At 33.0% G+C, this 19,826-nt stretch overlaps 1 protein-coding gene and 1 pseudogene across 1 annotated transcript in view; one reads left to right on the forward strand and one right to left on the reverse strand.

The window, feature by feature from the left end:
* Nmd3 (NMD3 ribosome export adaptor) overlaps positions 1-11,055 on the forward strand; it is a 28,475-nt gene extending 17,420 nt beyond the window's left edge. Inside the window, exons 10-16 of the mRNA XM_026410013.2 lie at positions 964-1,081; positions 2,106-2,251; positions 5,585-5,697; positions 6,475-6,547; positions 7,755-7,861; positions 8,856-8,926; positions 9,328-11,055. Of these exons, the coding sequence (XP_026265798.2) occupies positions 964-1,081; positions 2,106-2,251; positions 5,585-5,697; positions 6,475-6,547; positions 7,755-7,861; positions 8,856-8,926; positions 9,328-9,458 (759 nt within the window). The 3' untranslated portion in view covers positions 9,459-11,055. The remainder of the gene's footprint in view (positions 1-963; positions 1,082-2,105; positions 2,252-5,584; positions 5,698-6,474; positions 6,548-7,754; positions 7,862-8,855; positions 8,927-9,327) is intronic.
* A 2,608-nt stretch (positions 11,056-13,663) lies between these two features.
* Positions 13,664-14,019, reverse strand: LOC113197604 (small ribosomal subunit protein uS10 pseudogene; annotated as a pseudogene).
* Positions 14,020-19,826: the final 5,807 nt, after the last annotated feature.

Consider the following 19,826-nt stretch of genomic DNA (forward strand, 5'->3'; position numbering starts at 1 on the left):
AAAAAGTACATACACGTTCATTACAAGTGCAGTTTTTTTTTTTTTAATATTTTTGATTCTGCATTGGGTTGAATCTTCAGATGTGGAACATGTGATATGGAGGGCTAACTGTATCATTTCATTTCTTTTTTGGAAAACCAAGGTTTGAGAGGAACTTATATGCGCATAGTGTTCCTTCAGTGGATCTATGGATGTGAATAAATTCTTTATATACATACACACACTCACTTTTTTGGTACCAGGGATTGTACTCAGGGACACTCAATCACCGGGCCACATCCTAGCCCTTTTTTGTGTATTATTTAGAGACAGGGTCTCACTGAGTTGCTTAATGCCTCACTAAGTTGCTGAAGCTGGGTTTGAACTCATAGTCCTCCAGATCTTCCTATTTCAGCCTCCCGAGCCACTGGGATAATAGGCATGTGCCCTTGTTAAATGTTAATGTTGTTTAAAAACATAATTATATTACTAGTTACTATACTATATCCCAGTATACATCTGGTTCGGAAGATAGAACAATTAAATCTTTGATTAACATATTGGAACATGTAACCATTTAAGACAAACATTGTTCCTTAGAAATTTTTATGGATATTAAAAGAATTCACAATTCGATTTAGAAAGTTGTTCACTGATGTTACACTTTACTTGGGAAGTACACTATATTAACATTTAGAGTGGTAAGCAAACTGCAATAAAATTGAAGTAATCTTAACAGTTTGAAGGTTAGGTTCTAAAAGACTTTTTTTTTTTTAAGCATTTTAATTAAGGCAAACATGCCTGTCTTAAGACATAACTTATTTTTAATTTAAGGTTTGATTCTTTTATTTAGATCCCTTGTGGGTACAAGAGTGAAAACTAATATTTTGGTTGGGCAAGTACAGTTGGATTGAGTTTACATTAATGTGTTTTTGGTGACTTATTTAGGACTTATATCATTTAAAATGTTATTCTGTTGCCTAGGATAATGTTGTCTGTCTGTCTCCAAAACTGGCACAAAGTCTGGGAAATATGAACCAGATCTGTGTATGTATTCGAGTAACTAGTGCCATCCATCTTATAGATCCAAACACCCTACAAGGTAAGTATAGAAACTAAATTTGCCTTGACAGTTTTGTCCTGCATGGTGGGCAATAATAATTTATATTATTAATTTTGTTCTCAATAATTTTATGTTGAAGAGCCAGTTAAAATTTGTACTGTTTAATATTTATGAAACACTATGGAATTATAAACTATTTTACTAGTTACCCTTGTATTTTTTATTTAAGGAAACGATTCTAAGAGTTTTAATAGATTTCCTATTGCATGTCATGAATTTTTACTAAAATTGACTTATTTGCCTCATTTAGTTTTTGTGACTATTACTATTACTAATAATAAATAATAATAATAATAAATAATAAATTTATTGCTATATTTCAGTAGTTGACAAGTATTTTAAATTTTGGAACATGTGACCTTTTGTGACCTGTTGGAACATTTAGTTTGCATGTGGAATTTTAATAATTTACTAACATTATAATAGATTATTTATTTACTTTCTCTTTGTAAAAAAAAAAATATATATATATATATATATTTTAAAAAGACCTCATTGGTAGGTGTCTCAGTATTTGACTATATCTCGTACTTAATTTTTTTTCATAAGTTCCCTGTAATAAAACTTGAGTATATTTTGATATTTACTAAAAGTCATTCATATCCTTATCAATTACAGTTCATCAGTTAAAGATCTGTAGTACTAGAGTAGACACTGTTTATCTGTCAGAAGAACTAGGCCTTAGTTCCCATAAACTAAGCAACTAAAACGTTGATGTGTTTCTAAAATAAAATGCCAGCACATGAAACAAGTATACAACTCATTGAATATGATTTTATTTAAAAGCCACTTAGTCCTTTAGCATTCTGATTGTAAAAACTACTTAAGCTGAATTTGACACCTGTTAGTTCTTAGCGAGTTTGAGACTGAGTTGGTATTGTCATTCCTGTTTACCTGATACTTCCCAGTTAGTATATACTATCTCCTCCCTAGTTAACAAATTTAATGACTCTTTGAAATACATCAGTTCTTTTGTCTTGTAGTTTTCTGTGTTTATTTTTAGTTGCAGATATTGATGGGAGCACTTTCTGGAGTCATCCTTTCAATAGTTTATGCCATCCCAAACAGCTGGAGGAGTTTATTGTGATGGAATGCAGCATTGTTCGAGATGTAAAACGCAATGCAGGTGCTGGAATGATATCAAAAAAGGTAAGCTATAACCTACCCGTCCTCCTTTTTTTTTCCATCTTACTTTGGTTTCAGTCCTTCTTTCTTTTATCTTTTTTAACTTATAATAATTCCAAAATGTGGAGTCCAAATAAAAGTAGCACTACATTAGGTTAAAGTACATTTTTATAATTTTTCTCTTGAAAAAAGGTTTTAAAATATTTATTCCATTTTTATAAGAAAGCATTTTCTTTATTTTTGTAGAGGAGGATCAAATGACTAACCTTTTTTACTTTTTAGAAATCATTACTGAATACCAATAGTTAAATAGTTTCTATCTTGAAAATATAGGAATATTTTCTTACACAATCAGTGTATCATGATCATACCTATAATTGTTTAGTCTATGTTCAGATTTCATTATATTCCCCAAAGTATCTTTCATGGTTTACTTAAACTAGTATCCAATTTGGGACCACATATTAAATTATGTGAATATTATAATAAAATAGTCTTCTTTCCCCCAACCCCCATTTTTTGTTGTTGTTGTTTCTTGTGGTCATAATACTAACTTGTTTAGACAATAAAACATTTATTTTGTAGAGTACTCTGTCCTTCTCAGTCTATCTTTCTTTTTTCTCATGGTGTCATTTAACTTGCTCTTAATCTCTTGTATTTCCTCTAACCTGAAAACTGGATATAAAGAATTGGCTGAGGGGCTGGGGTTGTGGCTCAGTGGCAGTGTGCTTGCCTTGCACACATGGGGTGCTGGGTTCGATCCTCAGCACCACATAGATAAATAAAATAACAAAATAAAGGCATTATGTCCATCTACAACTAAAAAAAGAAAAGAATTGGCTGAGTTTAGGTTAAATATTTTTGCCAGACTCTTTGAAAGGTGATGCTGTATACTTTTTATGGTATTATATTGAGACAAGTCATGTCTATTTTCTTGGCTACAATGGTGATAGCAGATCCCTTCATTATAGTAGGATGTTTTTCCCCCTTGTAACCAGCAAGTGTTCTGTTGAATGGTACTGTCACAATATGCACATATCAAGTTCTTATTATTATCTCTGTGTGTGTGTATGTGTGAGTGTGTGTGTGTGTTTAGTCTTTAGCATTCTTGCCCAAATTAATTATTTTATTTAGTATACAGTGGTGACCTTTCTATTATTTCTTCTACATTTATTAGCCAACATTCATTCATTCATTCATTCTCCCTCTTCCTTCCTTTCTTCCTTCCTTCCTTTCCTTTTAGAGAGAGAGAGAGACAGAGAGAGAGAATTTTTTTTTTTAATATTTATTTTTAGTTCTCGGCGGACACAACATCTTTGTTTGTATGTGGTGCTGAGGATTGAACCCGGGCCACACGCATGCCAGGCGAGCGTGCTACTGCTTGAGCCACATCCCCAGCCCCAACATTCTTTATTAAGGAAGAGCTCTCCATTATCTCAAGGCTATTTGGTTTCCTGAAATGTTTTTCTTCTGCACTAATTCTTAATTCTTTCTCTTGACATTTTCAGAATAAGGAGATAGTCTGGTTCTCTTTCAGTGGTGAAAATATGTTTAGACTTATTTCTTTATTTGAAAGTATCTCTTTCTCTGGGCTGGGGATGTGGCTTAAGCGGTAGCACGCTCGCCTGAAAGTGTCTCTTTCTCTATGATTATCATGATCTTATGAAGTTATATGTATTTACTATATTTTTTTCTCCTCCACCCCTCACAGGTATATTTTTTCTTTTAAAATATTTAGATTGCCCTAAATTTAGGCAGTGAGAGCCCCTTCAGAATGGTTCCTATGTTTTTTTGAAATGGCTTTCTTAGTCTGAATGCATTGCTTTCTGTGAAAGCACAAAACAGCATCCAGGTGTTCTAAAATCACATTGTATGATACTTAACCCATATCTGAAATAAGTTTTTCAAGGATAAAAGTCAGATTTATTTTAGTGTGTATATAGTATTTAGATACCTCTAATCTAGATTCTTTTTTTGCAGGGGTGGGGAGGGGGTACCAGGGATTGAACTCAGGGGCACTCGACGATTGAGGCACATCCCCAGCCCTGTTTTATATTTTATTTAGAGACAGGGTCTCACTGAATTCCTTAGTGCCTTGCTTTTGCTGAAGCTGGCTTTGAATTTGCTATCCTCCTGTCTCAGCCTCCCTGCCTCAGCCTCCCGAGCTGCTAGGGTGGCGCTACCACACCCGGCTTCCAGTCTGGTTTCCAAGGATGCTCATTTCCTTTGAGTTAATATTGCTTTTTGAGACAAAAATAATTTCTGATTATTTTGGGGAAAAAATCACTGAAAATAGAAGACAGAATACTTTCTATATATTTATTTAAAAAATAATATAGTTAAGAGCTAACTTTTCATATATAATATAGAAAAACCAGATAGTATGTTTTCTTGGTTTTCAAAAATGCATTTAAGTAGAACAGTTCTTAAGTCCGTTTTAATTAGGAGCAATATAAGAACTAGAAAGTGAATCCTGTTAAATAGAACTTAGTCTCTCTGGTAATTCCCTTTTTTTGTCAGTTCTTTCCATACCTGAGACCTGTATTTTATTTCAGTTTCTTCCTTCTACAGCATCCTCTTTTCATCTCTTTAAGTTTCTTTAATTTTACTATTGACTTTTAGTTTTTTTTTTGTTGTTGTTAATAATCCACTTTACTTGGTTTATCTGTGTTAGTAAATGGTTGGCATGGACTATGTTTAATTCAGTCTTGAAGTTTAAAATGTCAGTTAAAAGTGCTTGTAAAATCTTACGTTGGAAAGTGAAAGTGAATGAACAGTTTTCTACTTTAAACTTTCAAAATTAAGCAGGATATTGTTTCTGCAATAAATAGTTTTTTTAAAATTATACTGTGAACTAGTGTAATACCCCCAAATTAATTTGAAGGTCTGGATTCTATAGGGATAACACTACTGGGATTTCATTCAAGATTGTTTTGTTTGAACATTGTTTTTCTTTTTGAAGCTTTGTGTAAAAGAAGTGTTTGCTTAGAATATTTTCTTGCTTTAAGATTTTCCTACCTTTATTTTATTTTCCCAGTCTGTATGCCCAATCTCCCTGTGAGAAACAATTCTTTCAAAAAGTCTTTATGTATTTTTCAGAAGAGATTTTAATGTTTTATAAGAGCCTTAAACTTGTAACAAAAATCAATTATTTGTTCTTATGATTGCCTTCTGAGTCTTTTTTGATACTCATTATTCAGTAATTTATTAATTATTGACAGTGTTTCAGAGATCTGGAAAAAAATCTTTAAAATGAAAACTAAAAAACTAAAAATCAATTTGGTATTTAATTTTTCTATGAGATACTTATTGAGTTATGTTCAGATTATTGAAAACTACATTTTCTTTCCTATTAAGCATACCCTTGGTGAAGTCTGGGTACAGAAAACATCTGAAATGGATACAGATAAGCAGTATTTTTGTCGTACTCATTTGGGACACCTTCTAAATCCTGGAGACCTGGTTTTGGGGTTTGTATTATTTTATAATATTTTAAACTGCCAATTAGCATTAGAGATTTTCTTTGGGTGCCAATAGAGCTACCTAAAACACTAAAGTTGCCCATTCCAAAAAGATTTTTTAAGAGTTTTCTGGAGCCTTAATAGCTTTTTTTTTTTTTTTTTTTTTTAATATGTATCTAAATTAAACTCTGGAATTAGAAGCTTGTAGCTGTTGTGTTTTGGCCATCATCTAAAAAAGTCATTTGTTCTAAGATTTTGGTAATTGACTCCTGAATGTATATAGTTCAATTCATATTTGAAGCTTTTTTGGGGAGTGGGTAGTTTTTTATTGTGCACATGCTCTCCTCAATATTTTACTTTTAAGAAATGGTAGCCATATCTGCAAAGTGTTTATAAAGACATGGAACAATCCTTTCTCAATCAAAGCTAATCAGTGTGCTTTAAACATTGCTTTTACTCTGAGGGTTTCATTTCCTTTCACTGGAGAATGGGGGATATTTTTATTTTGTTTTATTCATTTCTACCGAATCCTAAAGTTAGATGGATATATGTCTGTGTTTTGTCTTTAACAAAAGCATACAGTAAGGTACACAATAATGGATAATATGTGAAAGGTATTTCTTTTCTGGAATGTGAAGAAATGTGTTCACTGTATAGTAAATCGCAAAGCTTTAAAGTGAAAAACTTTAAATGTTTGACTTCAGAGAAAGTTTTAAGTGATATCCCTAAAATAAAAAATTTTACATACAAAGGGAAATAGCAAGTTTTTCCTTGTTTGGATTTCAGGTTTGATTTGGCCAACTGTAATTTAAATGATGAGCATGTCAACAAAATGAACTCAGAGAGAGTTCCAGATGTGGTAAGGCTTTAGATATTTTTTTCTTTTTTTCCTGTGTTAAAGAGGACTCTTGTAATTCTTATGAAAGAGCTGCATGAGTTCACACTTTTGAAAATAATAAATCAACTTAGAGATTTCTTACTTAAGGCATAATAGCAGAAATATTCATTTTAAATCATTTTTCTTAGTGGGGTAAATTCAAGATTTGATTTCTTTGTTGTTAACTGTTTAAAATAAAATTTTATTCTCTGTCAAAATACTTGGTACTTATCTATAGAGCAAAAATAAGTTTGTAGCTAGAAACGATGATCTTTAGAGTTTACTTATGTTTTCTCTTACCCAAGTTTAGCATATTTCATGTATATTGTCCAGGTAAGAATTAGAGTTAGAGTTTAGGTTTGATTTGGCCAACTGTAAAATGTAATTGCAGTTGAAAATAATCATGTTATCAGTTCTCTGATAAAAACTATTGTGAAAGTCTGTTAAGTTCAAACATGATTAAGAATAATGAACAATAGTTAATGAAATTGGTGTGAAAGACCCTATCTCCTAGTTGCTTATCTTTTGAAAAATAAACATTGATTTCTTTAGCTATGGCCAAAATAAAGTCATAGTAAAAGAAAGATACCCTCCTTCCTACATCTACCACTGTCACCCAATTGTATTTTAAGTAACTAATGAAATTAGGAAATAGAAGGATGATTTGGATGTAACACAGTAGATATTTCTAACAAGGTCATAAGAGGAAATCATGAAGGTATTATAAGATTTGTATTTTATAAAATTATTTTCACCTATTAATTCCACAGCATTAATGTTTTCTAAGATATCCTGTTGTGTAAGTTCTGTAAGTGGGAATAGAATAAATAAAAAGTGCCTATGATATTTCAAGACGATTCATATGAGTCGTAGCTGAAAATTGAAGTTCAAGTTAAAAAAAAACTATAGATTTTTGGTGATAAAAATTTTATATCAGTCTCTAGAAAATTTCACTTAGTAAATTTAGTTATACAAATAGTACGCAGATGTATTCTCCCATAAATACATGGAGAAAAGTTATAAAAGTTCCCCTGACAATGCCTCTTGGTCCCTACCTTACTCTTAACCACTGTCTAGTTTGAAGGCTTCCCTGGCATTCCTATAAACTTTCATATTTTAACTTTATTGGATTTTTGTTGTCCGACTGTAGCTCTTATGGTTTATAACTTTGCAGATATTTCTGTTATAGGTATTAATCAAGAAAAGCTATGACCGTACCAAACGTCAGCGTCGTAGAAACTGGAAACTGAAAGAACTTGCAAGAGATAGAGAAAACATGGATACAGATGATGAAAGGTCCCACTTTTCTTTTAACCGTAAATGTTGTCTCAGAGAAAATCCTTAGAATAAATTGATTTTATATTGTAAAGAAATAGGCATCACACAGTTAGTTGATCCTTGCACTCAGTATTAAGATTTCTATCAAGGTATTGATGGAATAAATTTAAGAGAATGTAATACAGATTAATAATTATTTCTTGAGTTATTACCTTGTAATTATAGTGTTGATGTAAATAATTCAGTTCAAAAGTCAAAATATAATAAATAACAAGGATATCACAAATAGCAGGTGAGTACTTACGATCTGAGATAAAGAAAACAGCTTTTTTTTTTTTTTTTTAATATTTATTTTTTAGTTCTTGGCGGACACAATATCTTTGTTGGTATGTGGTGCTGAGGATCGAACCCGGGCCGCACGCATGCCAGGCGAGCGCGCTACCGCTTGAGCCACATCCCCAGCCCCGAAAACAGCTTTTTGAGATCAAATGTTATTTCCAAAACAACCAGAAGCAAGATAATGTGTTCTAAAAAAGATTTTTGTATGACTCAAAGTGGTCTTAATGATGGTGAAATGAAGAGTTTATATAAAACTTACTAAATGTGAATTAGGAAATAGCAGTATTTCTGAAATATAATCTCACAGTTATAATATGCATAAATGTACAACATGGCAATTAGATTCTGTAAGTATGGTTTCATTGCTTCATCTGTAAAGTGAAAGTGTATTTCAACTTGGCCATAAAACTTTTTGGGAGAGGGATATCTTCTCATTGTCTTATATTTAACCTTACCTTTGTATTCAGCTTTTTTTTTTTTTTTTTTCCAATCATGTAATTTTGAAAGAAATGTTTTCCGCCTATTAGTATTGAATTGGCATCCATATTTGACTTTTTTTTGAAAGATGGTAATATGTAGAGCACATTACCTTGCAGTGCTGAAAATGAAGAGAACTTCATACTTTTCTTGGTGAAAGTGAAATATTTAATTTTTTTTTTTTTTTATCCTATAGGCAATACCAAGATTTCCTTGAAGATCTTGAAGAAGATGAGGCAATTAGAAAAAATGTCAACATCTATAGAGGTTGGTGTTTTAGGAGTGTTGAAATCATATTTTATCAGGAAGAATATTTTGGGATCTTAAACTTTGATCCTTATACGTTATTTTTATTGTAAATTTTTTAAACTACTGTAGTCAAACTTTTAAGAAGAAATTACTTATAGAATAGTAAAACTTACTACATTGTTTGCTATACTACATTTAATATCATTTTTTTTTCCTAGCATGATAGCTTCTTTACTGGTAGAAATTTATTTATATATTTATTCAGTCCATTCATTCAGTGAATATTTGAATGCCAGCCCTAGGTAAAATACAAGAACTTCTAGTACCATATAGTTAGATAATAATATTAATGGTAGGGGCAGAAATTTGTCTAATTTCATATTTGTATTTATTTGAAATCCTTTTTATTTTTTTCTTAGATTCAACTATACCTGTGGAGAGTGACACAGATGATGAAGGAGCACCTCGAATTAGTTTGGCTGAGATGCTTGAAGATCTTCATATTTCCCAAGATGCCACTGGTGAAGAAGGTGCATCAATGATGACATAATGAGATTATATTATAGACTGTACATCTCTGGGCTCAGGAAGTTGGAACAAAATGACCTTTTCTATGTATTGCTTCTGTGCTTCCATATGGAGAAATTTAGTTTTAAATCTGAATAAATATAACTATTTTGATTGTTTACTCTAAGCACTAAAAAGGATTGATAATTTTGAAGTTCTAGATAATAAAAGATTCAGAAGGATATAATTGTTGCTGATACTTGGGCCAATTTATGTGTGCAGTTTTATCACTTTGCTCTTTTAAAATATAAGCTACTATACTATTTTTATATATTATAGTGCTAGATTTAAAAGCTCAAATGTTTTGATTCCTTAGATGTTAACTAAATATTCAAGTATAAAACAGCTTTCACATTCTTTTTATGTTGATGGTTTTATGAGCATATGGAAGGTCATTTTAAAAAATTTAAATATATATATATATATATATATATATATATATATATTTTTTTTTAGTTGTAGATGGACACAATATCTTTATTTTGTTTATTTATTTTTATGTGGTGCTGAGGATTGAACCCAGTGTCTCACATGTGCAAGGCAAGCGCTCTATCACTGAGCCACAACCCAGTCCTGGAAGGTCATTTTTAACATGAACTTTTTAAGCATTTTGATTCACTTCAGATCATTTTTATGTCCTTAGTGAAGGGAAATTGGGATTGTTTTGTCACTGGACACTCAAAAGGGAAGTTAACTTTTTAAAAATTTCTTCATAAAATTAACATTTTCAAAAGCTTTTTTTGTGTGGTGCTGGGGATCAGACCTGAAACTTGGCACTTGTTTGCTAAGCAGGCACTCAGCCACTGAGTTATATTCGCAGTCTTGCAGAAGTTTTTAAACATTAACTTTTACTGTAATATAAAGAAATATATAGAAAATGTTTACATCTTTGTAGCACATATGGAGTGGTTATTTAAAGAGCAATTTGTTCTTTTTTTTTGCTTGGGCCAATAGCTTAGGGTAGTAGTCTATTTATGTCATAAAATGTCTTTCTATTACTTCAAAGAGTTTGCTTTTACATTTTTGGTTTACAGATTGAGAAAAAAGAAATTTTCTCTGTAAATTTCTATCATTGAACACATCACTATCAAAAACAATATTAGATTCCAGCATGTAGATGGTAAAATAATACAAATGAAGTATATGCTTTAAAAACTGTTTATCAGATTTGAATGTAGAATGCATTACACATGCTGAAGAAAGAGACTTGGCTTGAATTTTAGTATTACAATTCTATTTCTGTAGCAGCAAGATCTTACTAACTATACCAAACTAAGTGCTACTTCATTAATTATATGCTTTCCATTAAATAAAGAGATTGAGCGAGTGCTGAATGGAATCTTTCCTTTTTTAAGATCGAATTCCCAATTTTGAAGTTATGAATGAAAGCCTGAACTTTCTAATTGGTTCCTTTTCTGTCTGCACATTCAGTTGTACATGTAAAAGGCATATGCTATTCTTGGTGATAGACTAGTAGGGATGGCTTGTCTTTAGTTCTTTATAGTTGAGCATGGCCTCAACAATTTCTTTCTTCTATGTCAAGATGTTAAAAAGCATGAAAATAAAAATAGCCCTCCCTATTTTGTGTCCTTGAAATGGTTATTGTCATATTTACATGAAAGAGTATCATGCATTTTTCCAAAGTGGAATTGTTATGTTATTCAAGTACTTGTCATATGTTATTTTCCCAGTGAAAAATTTAATATCTAACTTTATTTAATCTTATTTATTTATTTATTTATTTATTTGCAGAACTGAAGAATGAACCCAGGTCCTCAAACATGTTAAGCAAGTGCTCTACCACTGAGCTATAGCCTTCCCCACTTTTTAAAAAATTTTATTCTGTAACAAGATCTTGCTAAGTTGCCCAGACTGGCTTTGAACTTGTGATCCTTCTCCCTTAACCTTCTGAGTAGCTAGAATTATAGGTATGTGCCATGCCAAGTAGTCTTATTTATTTGTTTTGGTACTGAGGTTGAACTCAGGGGTGCTCTACCACTGAGCTATACCTTAGCCCTTTTTTATTTTTATTTTGAAATAGAACCTCATTAACTTGCCCAGGCTGGCCTCAAAGTTGTAATCCTCATGCCTCAGCTACCTGAGTCACTGAAATTATAGGTGTGTACCACCAAACCTGGCCAATTTTATTTATTTTTGATGTTTTATGAGTATTGAAACCTGCTAGTTGGAAGAGACTGTGATTAGGAAAAAGAATAAGAAAAAAGTTATCATTCAAGACCCTACCCAGAGTTAAGCAACCTTGATAAATTTACCATTTTAGAGTATGGTTCTCATATTCAAAATATTTAGAAATATCTCAGAATTGACATGGGTTAAGAAGGCTATTATTAATCAAATGCACAAGAGGCTAACTTGTAACATTTATAAATATGACTAATTTATAAGTCAGTATGATCATTATCTTAGTGTAGCCAGACCTGTACTTGAAGCTCCTGTGTTATAGTCAAGTCACTGATGAGCAAGGAAAGAGATTGTAGCCAAGAGTTGCCTATGTAATTGAGACTTGTAACAATGTCGAGCTGATTCCTTGCCACAACAGAACACAGGAACTCAGGAAATCCAGAGTGATGGGACATGCCTCCCTGATTAATACTGTGTCACTGCCAGAAGTTATCACTAGAGTCTTAATGTTAGTAAATGTGTTTATGTTTTTGTTTTTAATACTGTAAAGGACGATGGAAAAGCTCTGTAAACTCAACAAGCCAAAACAACTGTTTACCTGTCTAAGATTTTATTAGCAGGACCATAGTGATCAGTTGCAGAAGAGAAGGGAAGAGACAGAGAGAGAGAGAGGAGAGGGGGAGAGAGGGGGGACAGGGAGAGAGGAGAGGGAGTAGATAAAGAGAGTAAATGTGTTTATGTTGATTCCTTATTTAGATTATTTGCTTTATTCTAGCTTGCTTGGCCTATTACTTCTAGCCCAATGAACATTTACTTTTTAGAACAATTTTTCCATAACTTCATACTTAGAAATAAGTTACAAAAATACTACAAAGGTGGCTGGGGATATGGCTCAGCGGTAGAGCGCTCGCAAGTTATTGTGTCCAACTGTGACTACAAAAAAATATTTAAAAAATAGTATTTTAAAAAATATTACAAAGAATTCTTAAATACTTTTTATCCAGATGTGCTAAATTTTACCTCATTTACTTTCTTTTCCCTTCTTACTAATTATTTTTTACTTATTAACCATTTAGAGTAAGATACATGTTGGGTGTAGCTCAGAGTTAGAACCCTACCTGGCATGTACAAGGCCCTGAGTTCAGTTCCCTGCATCACAAAAATCAAAAGGTAACATACAGACATGATGCTTCTTTACCTTAAGTATTTCAGTGCTACCTTTTCTAAAAACAAGGAATCCTGTAATCACAATGCAATGTTTAGAATCAGAAAATTAACATTGATTCAATATTGTTATCTAATCAGGAAACTGTATGGAGGTTTTGTCCCCATAAGGTATTTATAAAAAAAAAAATTTTGAGATTGTACATTATATTAGATTCACACACCTCTTTTGTCTACTTTAATTTGGACCAGTTCCTAAGTGTATGTTTTATGGAAATGACATTTTTAAAGAGTTTACACCAGTTATTTTATAGAATGGCCTCAATTTGGCTTTGTCTCGTGTTTTCTCATGATTAGATTCAGGTTATGCCCTTTGGCAGGACTACTCCAGAAGTCATGCCAAATTCTCAATTCATTATATTAGGGGACATGTGCTTTTAATTAGTCCAGATGTACCCAAATCTCCTTGGGTTATTAGCTGGATTTCTTTCATAAGGAAGAGCTTCATAGGAGTGTGGATGCTAGGATTTTTTTTTTTTAATATTTATTTTTCAGAAGTAGTTGGACACAATACCTTTATTTATTTTTATGTGGTGCTGAGGAACCCAGGGCCTTGCACATGCTAGATGAGTGCTCTACTGCTAAGCCACAACCCTAGCCCCAAGGATTTTTAATCATTTGTTAATTTTCGCTTGATTTTAAAAAAAATTCATTTCAATTTATAGATACTGAAGTTTGCTCTTTGATGTGCAGGTCTGAATTTTAAAACCGATTATGTATCAAAATGGAGAACAATTCTAACATCACCCCCCACTCCCCAAAATTTGTTACCCCCCTTTTCTTTTTTTTTTAAACAATTGATAATTTATTAAAACAGTTGACTTAGGCATCTGCAATGGTGATTTCGACCTTCACTCCTGGCTCAATACTGATGAAAGTAATCTGCTTAACAATCTCAGAAGGACTGTGCAAGTCAATGAGTCCTTGTGGATTCTCATCTGGAAAGGATCCCAGGTCTCGGAACCTTCACCACAAGATGTTTTTCTTTTAGTGATTCTCAAAGTCTTAGTAGGCATGCAAACAGGTCCTTTCACTTTGAGATTCTTTTCCTTTATGCCTCTGATCAAGTCAGCATACACTTTGTCAAGCAATTTCACATTGGGGCTGGTAAGGATAATTCTAATATAATGAATCACTATCTGTTTCATGGGTGCCTTTCTGGTGTCTTTAAATGCCATGACTGGTGCAGCTTCCTGACCTTGTTGTTACTCAGAGAGAACAGCGGTGAGTCAGGAGCAGAAGCTGGCAGCACGGTGCTCTGGCAGCACGGTGCTCTGCCGCACTCAAAACCGCACTCAAAACCGCGTTGCTTTCAAAAAGGCTACCCCCTTTTTTAGCCTTTTCTCTGAGTTTCCTTGGCAATTTCTGATCTTATTTCTTCCAAAATAATGTGGCTTTCTGAATTTTTTTTTAATTTAACCTTGAGATTCATCCAAAGTGTTGTATATATCAAGAGTGGCTCCTGTTTATTTCTGAATCATATTGAATTGTACAGATGTATCACAGTTTATTCTTCTGTTGAGGCATATTTGAATTGTTTCTAGTTTTTGATTATTAGTAGTAATTGCTAAGAACATTTCTATACAGATTTTTTTTGGGGGGTGGAACCAGGATTGAACTCAGAGGCAGTTGGCCACTGAGTCACATCATATCCCTACTTTTTGCATTTTATCTAGAGATGGTCTCACTGAGTTAGTTGCTTAGCGTCTCGATTTTGCTGAGGCCGGCTTAGAACTTGCGATCCTCCTCCTGTCTCAACCTCCTGAGCTGCTGGGATTATACGTGTTCACCATCACATCCAGCTAGGAATGTGATTGTTATATTTTATAGTAAGAATGTTTAAAAAAGTATGTTTATAGTAAGTATATAAATATGTTTATAGTAAGTACAGTAAGTATGTTTTTTAAAGTCAGCCCAACTGTTTTCCAAAGTGTATTGTGTCATTATGCTTTCCCACCAGCAATGTATGAGAACTTTGGTGACTACATTCTCACCAGCGCTTTGTATTGTCAAGTTTTTGTTTTTTTTTTTAAAAAGACTGACTTAACAGGTATCTTTTTGTGATTTTAATATGCATTTTCCTAATGACTAATAATACTGGATATCTTTTTATATACTTTTTTGTTACCTGTATATTTTTGGTAAAATGGCTGTTAAAATCTTTTGTCTATTTTTAAAAATTGGTTTGTGTCTTAGTTTGAGCTACTATAATTACCATAGGCTGGGTGATTTACACAACAGAAACTTAACTTTTCACAGCTTTAGAGGCTAGAAAGTCCAAGATGAGGGTATTAGCATAGTCAGGTTCTGAGTGAGGCCTCTTCCTTCTGGGTTTTCATATGGCAGAGAACCAAGCAGAGAACCAAGTGCACTAATTCCTTCATGAGACTCCACCCTTTTGCTTTAAAACCTCCCAAATGGTTACTTACTACCACTTTAGCATTAAGGTTTCAAATATGAATTTGGTAGGAACATAAACAGTTCATAATAGGTTTTTATTTTCTTGTGATGTTTATTTATTCATTTATTTGGTGCTGGGATTTGAACCCAGGAGCAGTCTTTATTTTGAGACAAGAGCCTTGCCAAATTGTCCAGGCTGGCCTTGAACTTGAATTCCTCCTGCCTCAACTTCCTGAATAGCTAGGATTTTAGGCGTGCACCATTGCACCCAGCCATCCCAGAATTTACCAGTGAACAAGTACCCCTTCAAACTAGGTCTTGTGTCTTTTGGAAAGATGCTTCAAAGTATTTCATCTTGTTCATGGATGCTGATACAAGGTAACTCTTCGGGTAGGTTTTGTATTTCTCTACTCAAGCCCTACCTGCAATCAGCTTGGCTTATTTTGCTTCATAAGGACCAATGTACTTTAGAAATAGGGCTGCCTCAGTTCAGTCATATGTGCTTTAGAAATTCTGAAATGGTTCATGAAAAGCAACAGGTGTAAAAGCTATTAATTCTCAGCTTATTCATTCTGTCTCATGTTGAAGTAACTTAACCAGTGGGGTGGTGAACTGTGATGAGGGCAAGAAATCAGTCTAGATCCCTCTTTAAAGTAGTGTGATGAGAATATTCAGTTTAGTTTTTAACTTCATATATGTTGAAAGAATTACCTTGTTGCCTAAGGGAAAGATGATTCCAGATATCTTTGGACAAGACAAGATCTGTAGTTATTAGCTCCTCTCTCCTCTCTCTCTGTCCTCTCTCTCCTCGTCTCTCTTCTCTCTCTCTCTCTCCACACTCTCTCCTCTGTCTCTCCTCTCTCTTCTCTCTCTCTCCTCTCTCCTCTCTCTCCTGTCTTTCCTCTCTCTTCTTTCTCTCTCTTTCCTCTCTCTCTCCTCTCTTCTCTCTCTCTCCTCTCCCCTCTCTCTCTCCTCTCTACTCTCTCTCCTTTCTCTCCTCTGCCTCTCTCTCTCCTCTCTTCTCTCTCTCTCCTCTCTCTCTCCTTTCTCTCAAAAAAAAAAAAAAAGATCTGTAGTTATTAAAAATGTTTGAGCAGTCACTATGTTTCTTGTGTAGCTTTCAGTGCTGCTTGTATTGTTTCATCTGTTGGAAGTTTTTTGTTGCTGTGTTTGTTTTTTCTCTAAGTTAACAGTATAGTGGTGCTTGTCATGCATTGTCTTCCTGACAATTTCCATAAATACAGGTCTTTTAACCTATACTGACAATATTGTGAAGTACTTTAAGATGATATATGTATTAATAATTTTATGAAGTGCTAAACAAGTAATTCTGTATGATAAGGACATAAAAATATGTTTTGGAGTCTTGTTACCTGCCACTTACTAACCACGTAACTTAAAGAATACTTGTTTCCTCAGTACTATCACCTGTCACCCGAGGGTTAGACAGACATTTATTTGTCAGGCTGACAGAAAACAGTTTACCTATAGACTAAAAGCAAATATGGCTTGGGATAAAATAATTGTGGGTAATGCATGCTTCCATCACAATCCTTGCTGTTAAAGATTAAGATTGAAGTGGGAATTTCAGTTTTCAGAGAGGATATTTTCAGATATCCCTTCCTTGCCACTGGTTACATTGGGCCCATCTCAGAAAAAGCAAGTGGTGTATATTACAAGTTAACAAACAAATACTTCATTTTAAAAAAGAATAGTGTTCACTACACAGTATTACTAAAAATTTTAGCATAGTCAGTATGTGATCAAATATAATTATTCAACAAATAGTATCGTCTTTTGAAGTTTATTATGATAGCTGTAGTAATAGATTGAGAAGAAAATCTTATGTTCTAGAAAATGTATGTGGTACAGAGGACTACAAAGACAAAAATTATCCATAATGCCACCACAGGAGTTAATCACTGTTTAACATTTTGACATATTTCTTTTTCAATAGACCTTATTTTTTAACAGTGTTAGGTTTATAGAAAAATCAAGACGGTGTAAGTGTTCTCATATGCTTTATTCAGTTTCCCCTATTAACATCAGTATAATACTTTTGTTGTAATTTATCAGCCAATATTGATAAGTTATTATTAACTGAAGTCCATAATTTAATTAGAGTTCTATAGTTCTCACCTAATGGTTAGAACTTTTTTTCTTTTCCAGAGTGCTATATTGAATTCTACTGCCATATTTTCTTATGTTTCTCTTGATGATGGCAGTTTTTCCTTGTGATAACCTTGTGATTTTGAGGAGTACTGGTCAGATATTTTATTCCCCACTGTTGGAATATGCCTAATGCATTTCTCATGATAACACTGGGAGTACATGTTATTAGGAAGAGGCCTACAGAGGCACAGTGTCATTTTCATGGTGTAATCAAGGGAACATATATAATCAAGATTTTTCATAGTTGATGTTGACCTTGATTAGTTGACTGAGGTAGTATTTGTCAGGCTTCTCCATTGAAGAGTTGCTCTTGTTTCCCACTTTCTTTACTGTACACTTTGGAAGGAAGTCACTGTGTGTAGCCCATATACCTAAGAGGTAGTGAGTTATGTTAATCCCACCTTAACAGTAGGAAATCTTCATAAATTTTATTTGAAATTCTTCTTGGAAGATTAACTTATTCAATCATTTATAGCAGTATGGACTCATGGATACTTACTTTGTATTTTGAGTTATAATCTGATACTATTTGAATCATTCTAGTTTTGGCCATTGGGAACTCTTTATAAGTTCTATTCTGTACTCTTATGACATTCTCCAACTGGAGAATGTTGTTAATGTATGTGTGTACATATGTGTGTGTGTGTGTGTGTGTGAGCTGAACATTTCCTTACATTCTGTTGCTACAAATTGCTGCAGACTCATCTTGTATATTTATTTCCCTATCCATTTTTCCAAGGTCTGGTTTCACTTACTGGAGAATGGTTTTAGAGACCATTATCTAGGTACTAGGTATGCTTGCTGCTACTGAGTATCATTTATTTCCTCTCAACTGACAGAGCAAAATTATGCCTTTTCACTAACCTGTGTATTTAAGTATATTTATAAATGCATCTATATGTAACCATTAGTATCTACATGAAAAATCTGAGTCCTTACTGATGTCTCCAAGTCAAAGTAATTACCAGATGGGTCAGTCTAGCTTTCTCCCTGTGTTTATCTGTAAAATCCCACTTCAATAGTAAAAAACCTGGTTCCTGTCTGTCATCCTTTTACTTACTTGCTCAATTTCATAGTACAAGTATAACAGTATAAGAATTGTTAACATATATCCTGTGGAAAAAAACTTTGTTAACTTTACTTATGTTTATGTGCTGGTTCTTTTTGCCTTTAGCCTCATAGACAGTATTCATTTCCAGTATTCATTTTTAGGTCATCATCTTTCTCTGTCCCCTTCAGCAAGGTTGTTTGATACATTTATAATACAATTAGTCATGCCATTCTGAATTCTTTCCTGGATTCACCTGATGTTTTTATTTTATTTTGATACAAGGTCTCATACATTCAGTATGATCTCACCTCTGTGTGTTATGTGTAAGTAAATTGCAAATATATTGCATATAAGTATATGAAAAAGATGCTCATGGTTTGTCATAAGAGAACTGCAAATTAAAACAACATCAGATTCAACCACATACTTTTCAGATTCATTAAAATAAAAAAACTGACAAAACCAAATGCTGATAAGAATACAGCAACAGGAACTGTTGCAATGGAAATTCATAGTGGCATTAGCCACTTGGAAGACAGTTTGGCAATCTCTTCCAAAGTTAGACATAGTCTTACCATAAGCCCCAGAAATCATGTTTTAGATATTTACCCAACTGATTTAAAAACTTATGTTCACAAAATAACTTACCCATGAATGTTTATAGCAACTTTATTCATAATCACCCAAAGCTGGAAGTAACCAAATGTTTTTGGTTGAATGGATAAACATAAATGGATAAACCATGGGATTTATTTAGAAGAATTCCATAAAAGGATGCATTTAAAAAGTTGTTATTGTTAAGATAGCAAAAGGGAAGAGGAAGATATTAAGAATGGGAAAAGAGAGTCCTTATCTTCCATGAGGTTATGAGATGGCAGCAAAGAACTAGCATTTTTCAGTTTTGGTAATCTAGAGGACTTTGGTGTTGGGAAATAAAGTTTAAAAAAAAATTTTTTTTATTAGGAGTGTTCAGAGCTGTGAATATTCACAATAACATTCTTTGTCACTATATACTTGGGAATAAGTTGAAACATAATATGAATTAAGTGCAGACTTAGCAGTTTGAAGAATAAAACCATCCAATAGCCTCTAATTTTCGACTCTAATCACCAATGGCCTATACTTTTCCCCATGGTTCTATGATTTGAGAATTTCCAGTTTTAGCAAGAATAAGAGAAATGTTTTTTTTTTATTTTTTAAAGAAATTTTAAGTAGGTGATATGGCTTGTCTTATTAGTTCTTTTAGTATTTAAAAATGCTTTATGATGAGAGACTGTCAAACATGGACAATAATAGGTCAGGTAATATCTTCACCTGACTTGGCATTCCCCTCTAATTAAACCATGAAAGTTTAGCAGCACA

Source organism: Urocitellus parryii, chromosome 2, assembly GCF_045843805.1.
Source record: "Urocitellus parryii isolate mUroPar1 chromosome 2, mUroPar1.hap1, whole genome shotgun sequence".
Classification (NCBI taxonomy): Eukaryota; Metazoa; Chordata; class Mammalia; order Rodentia; family Sciuridae; genus Urocitellus; species Urocitellus parryii.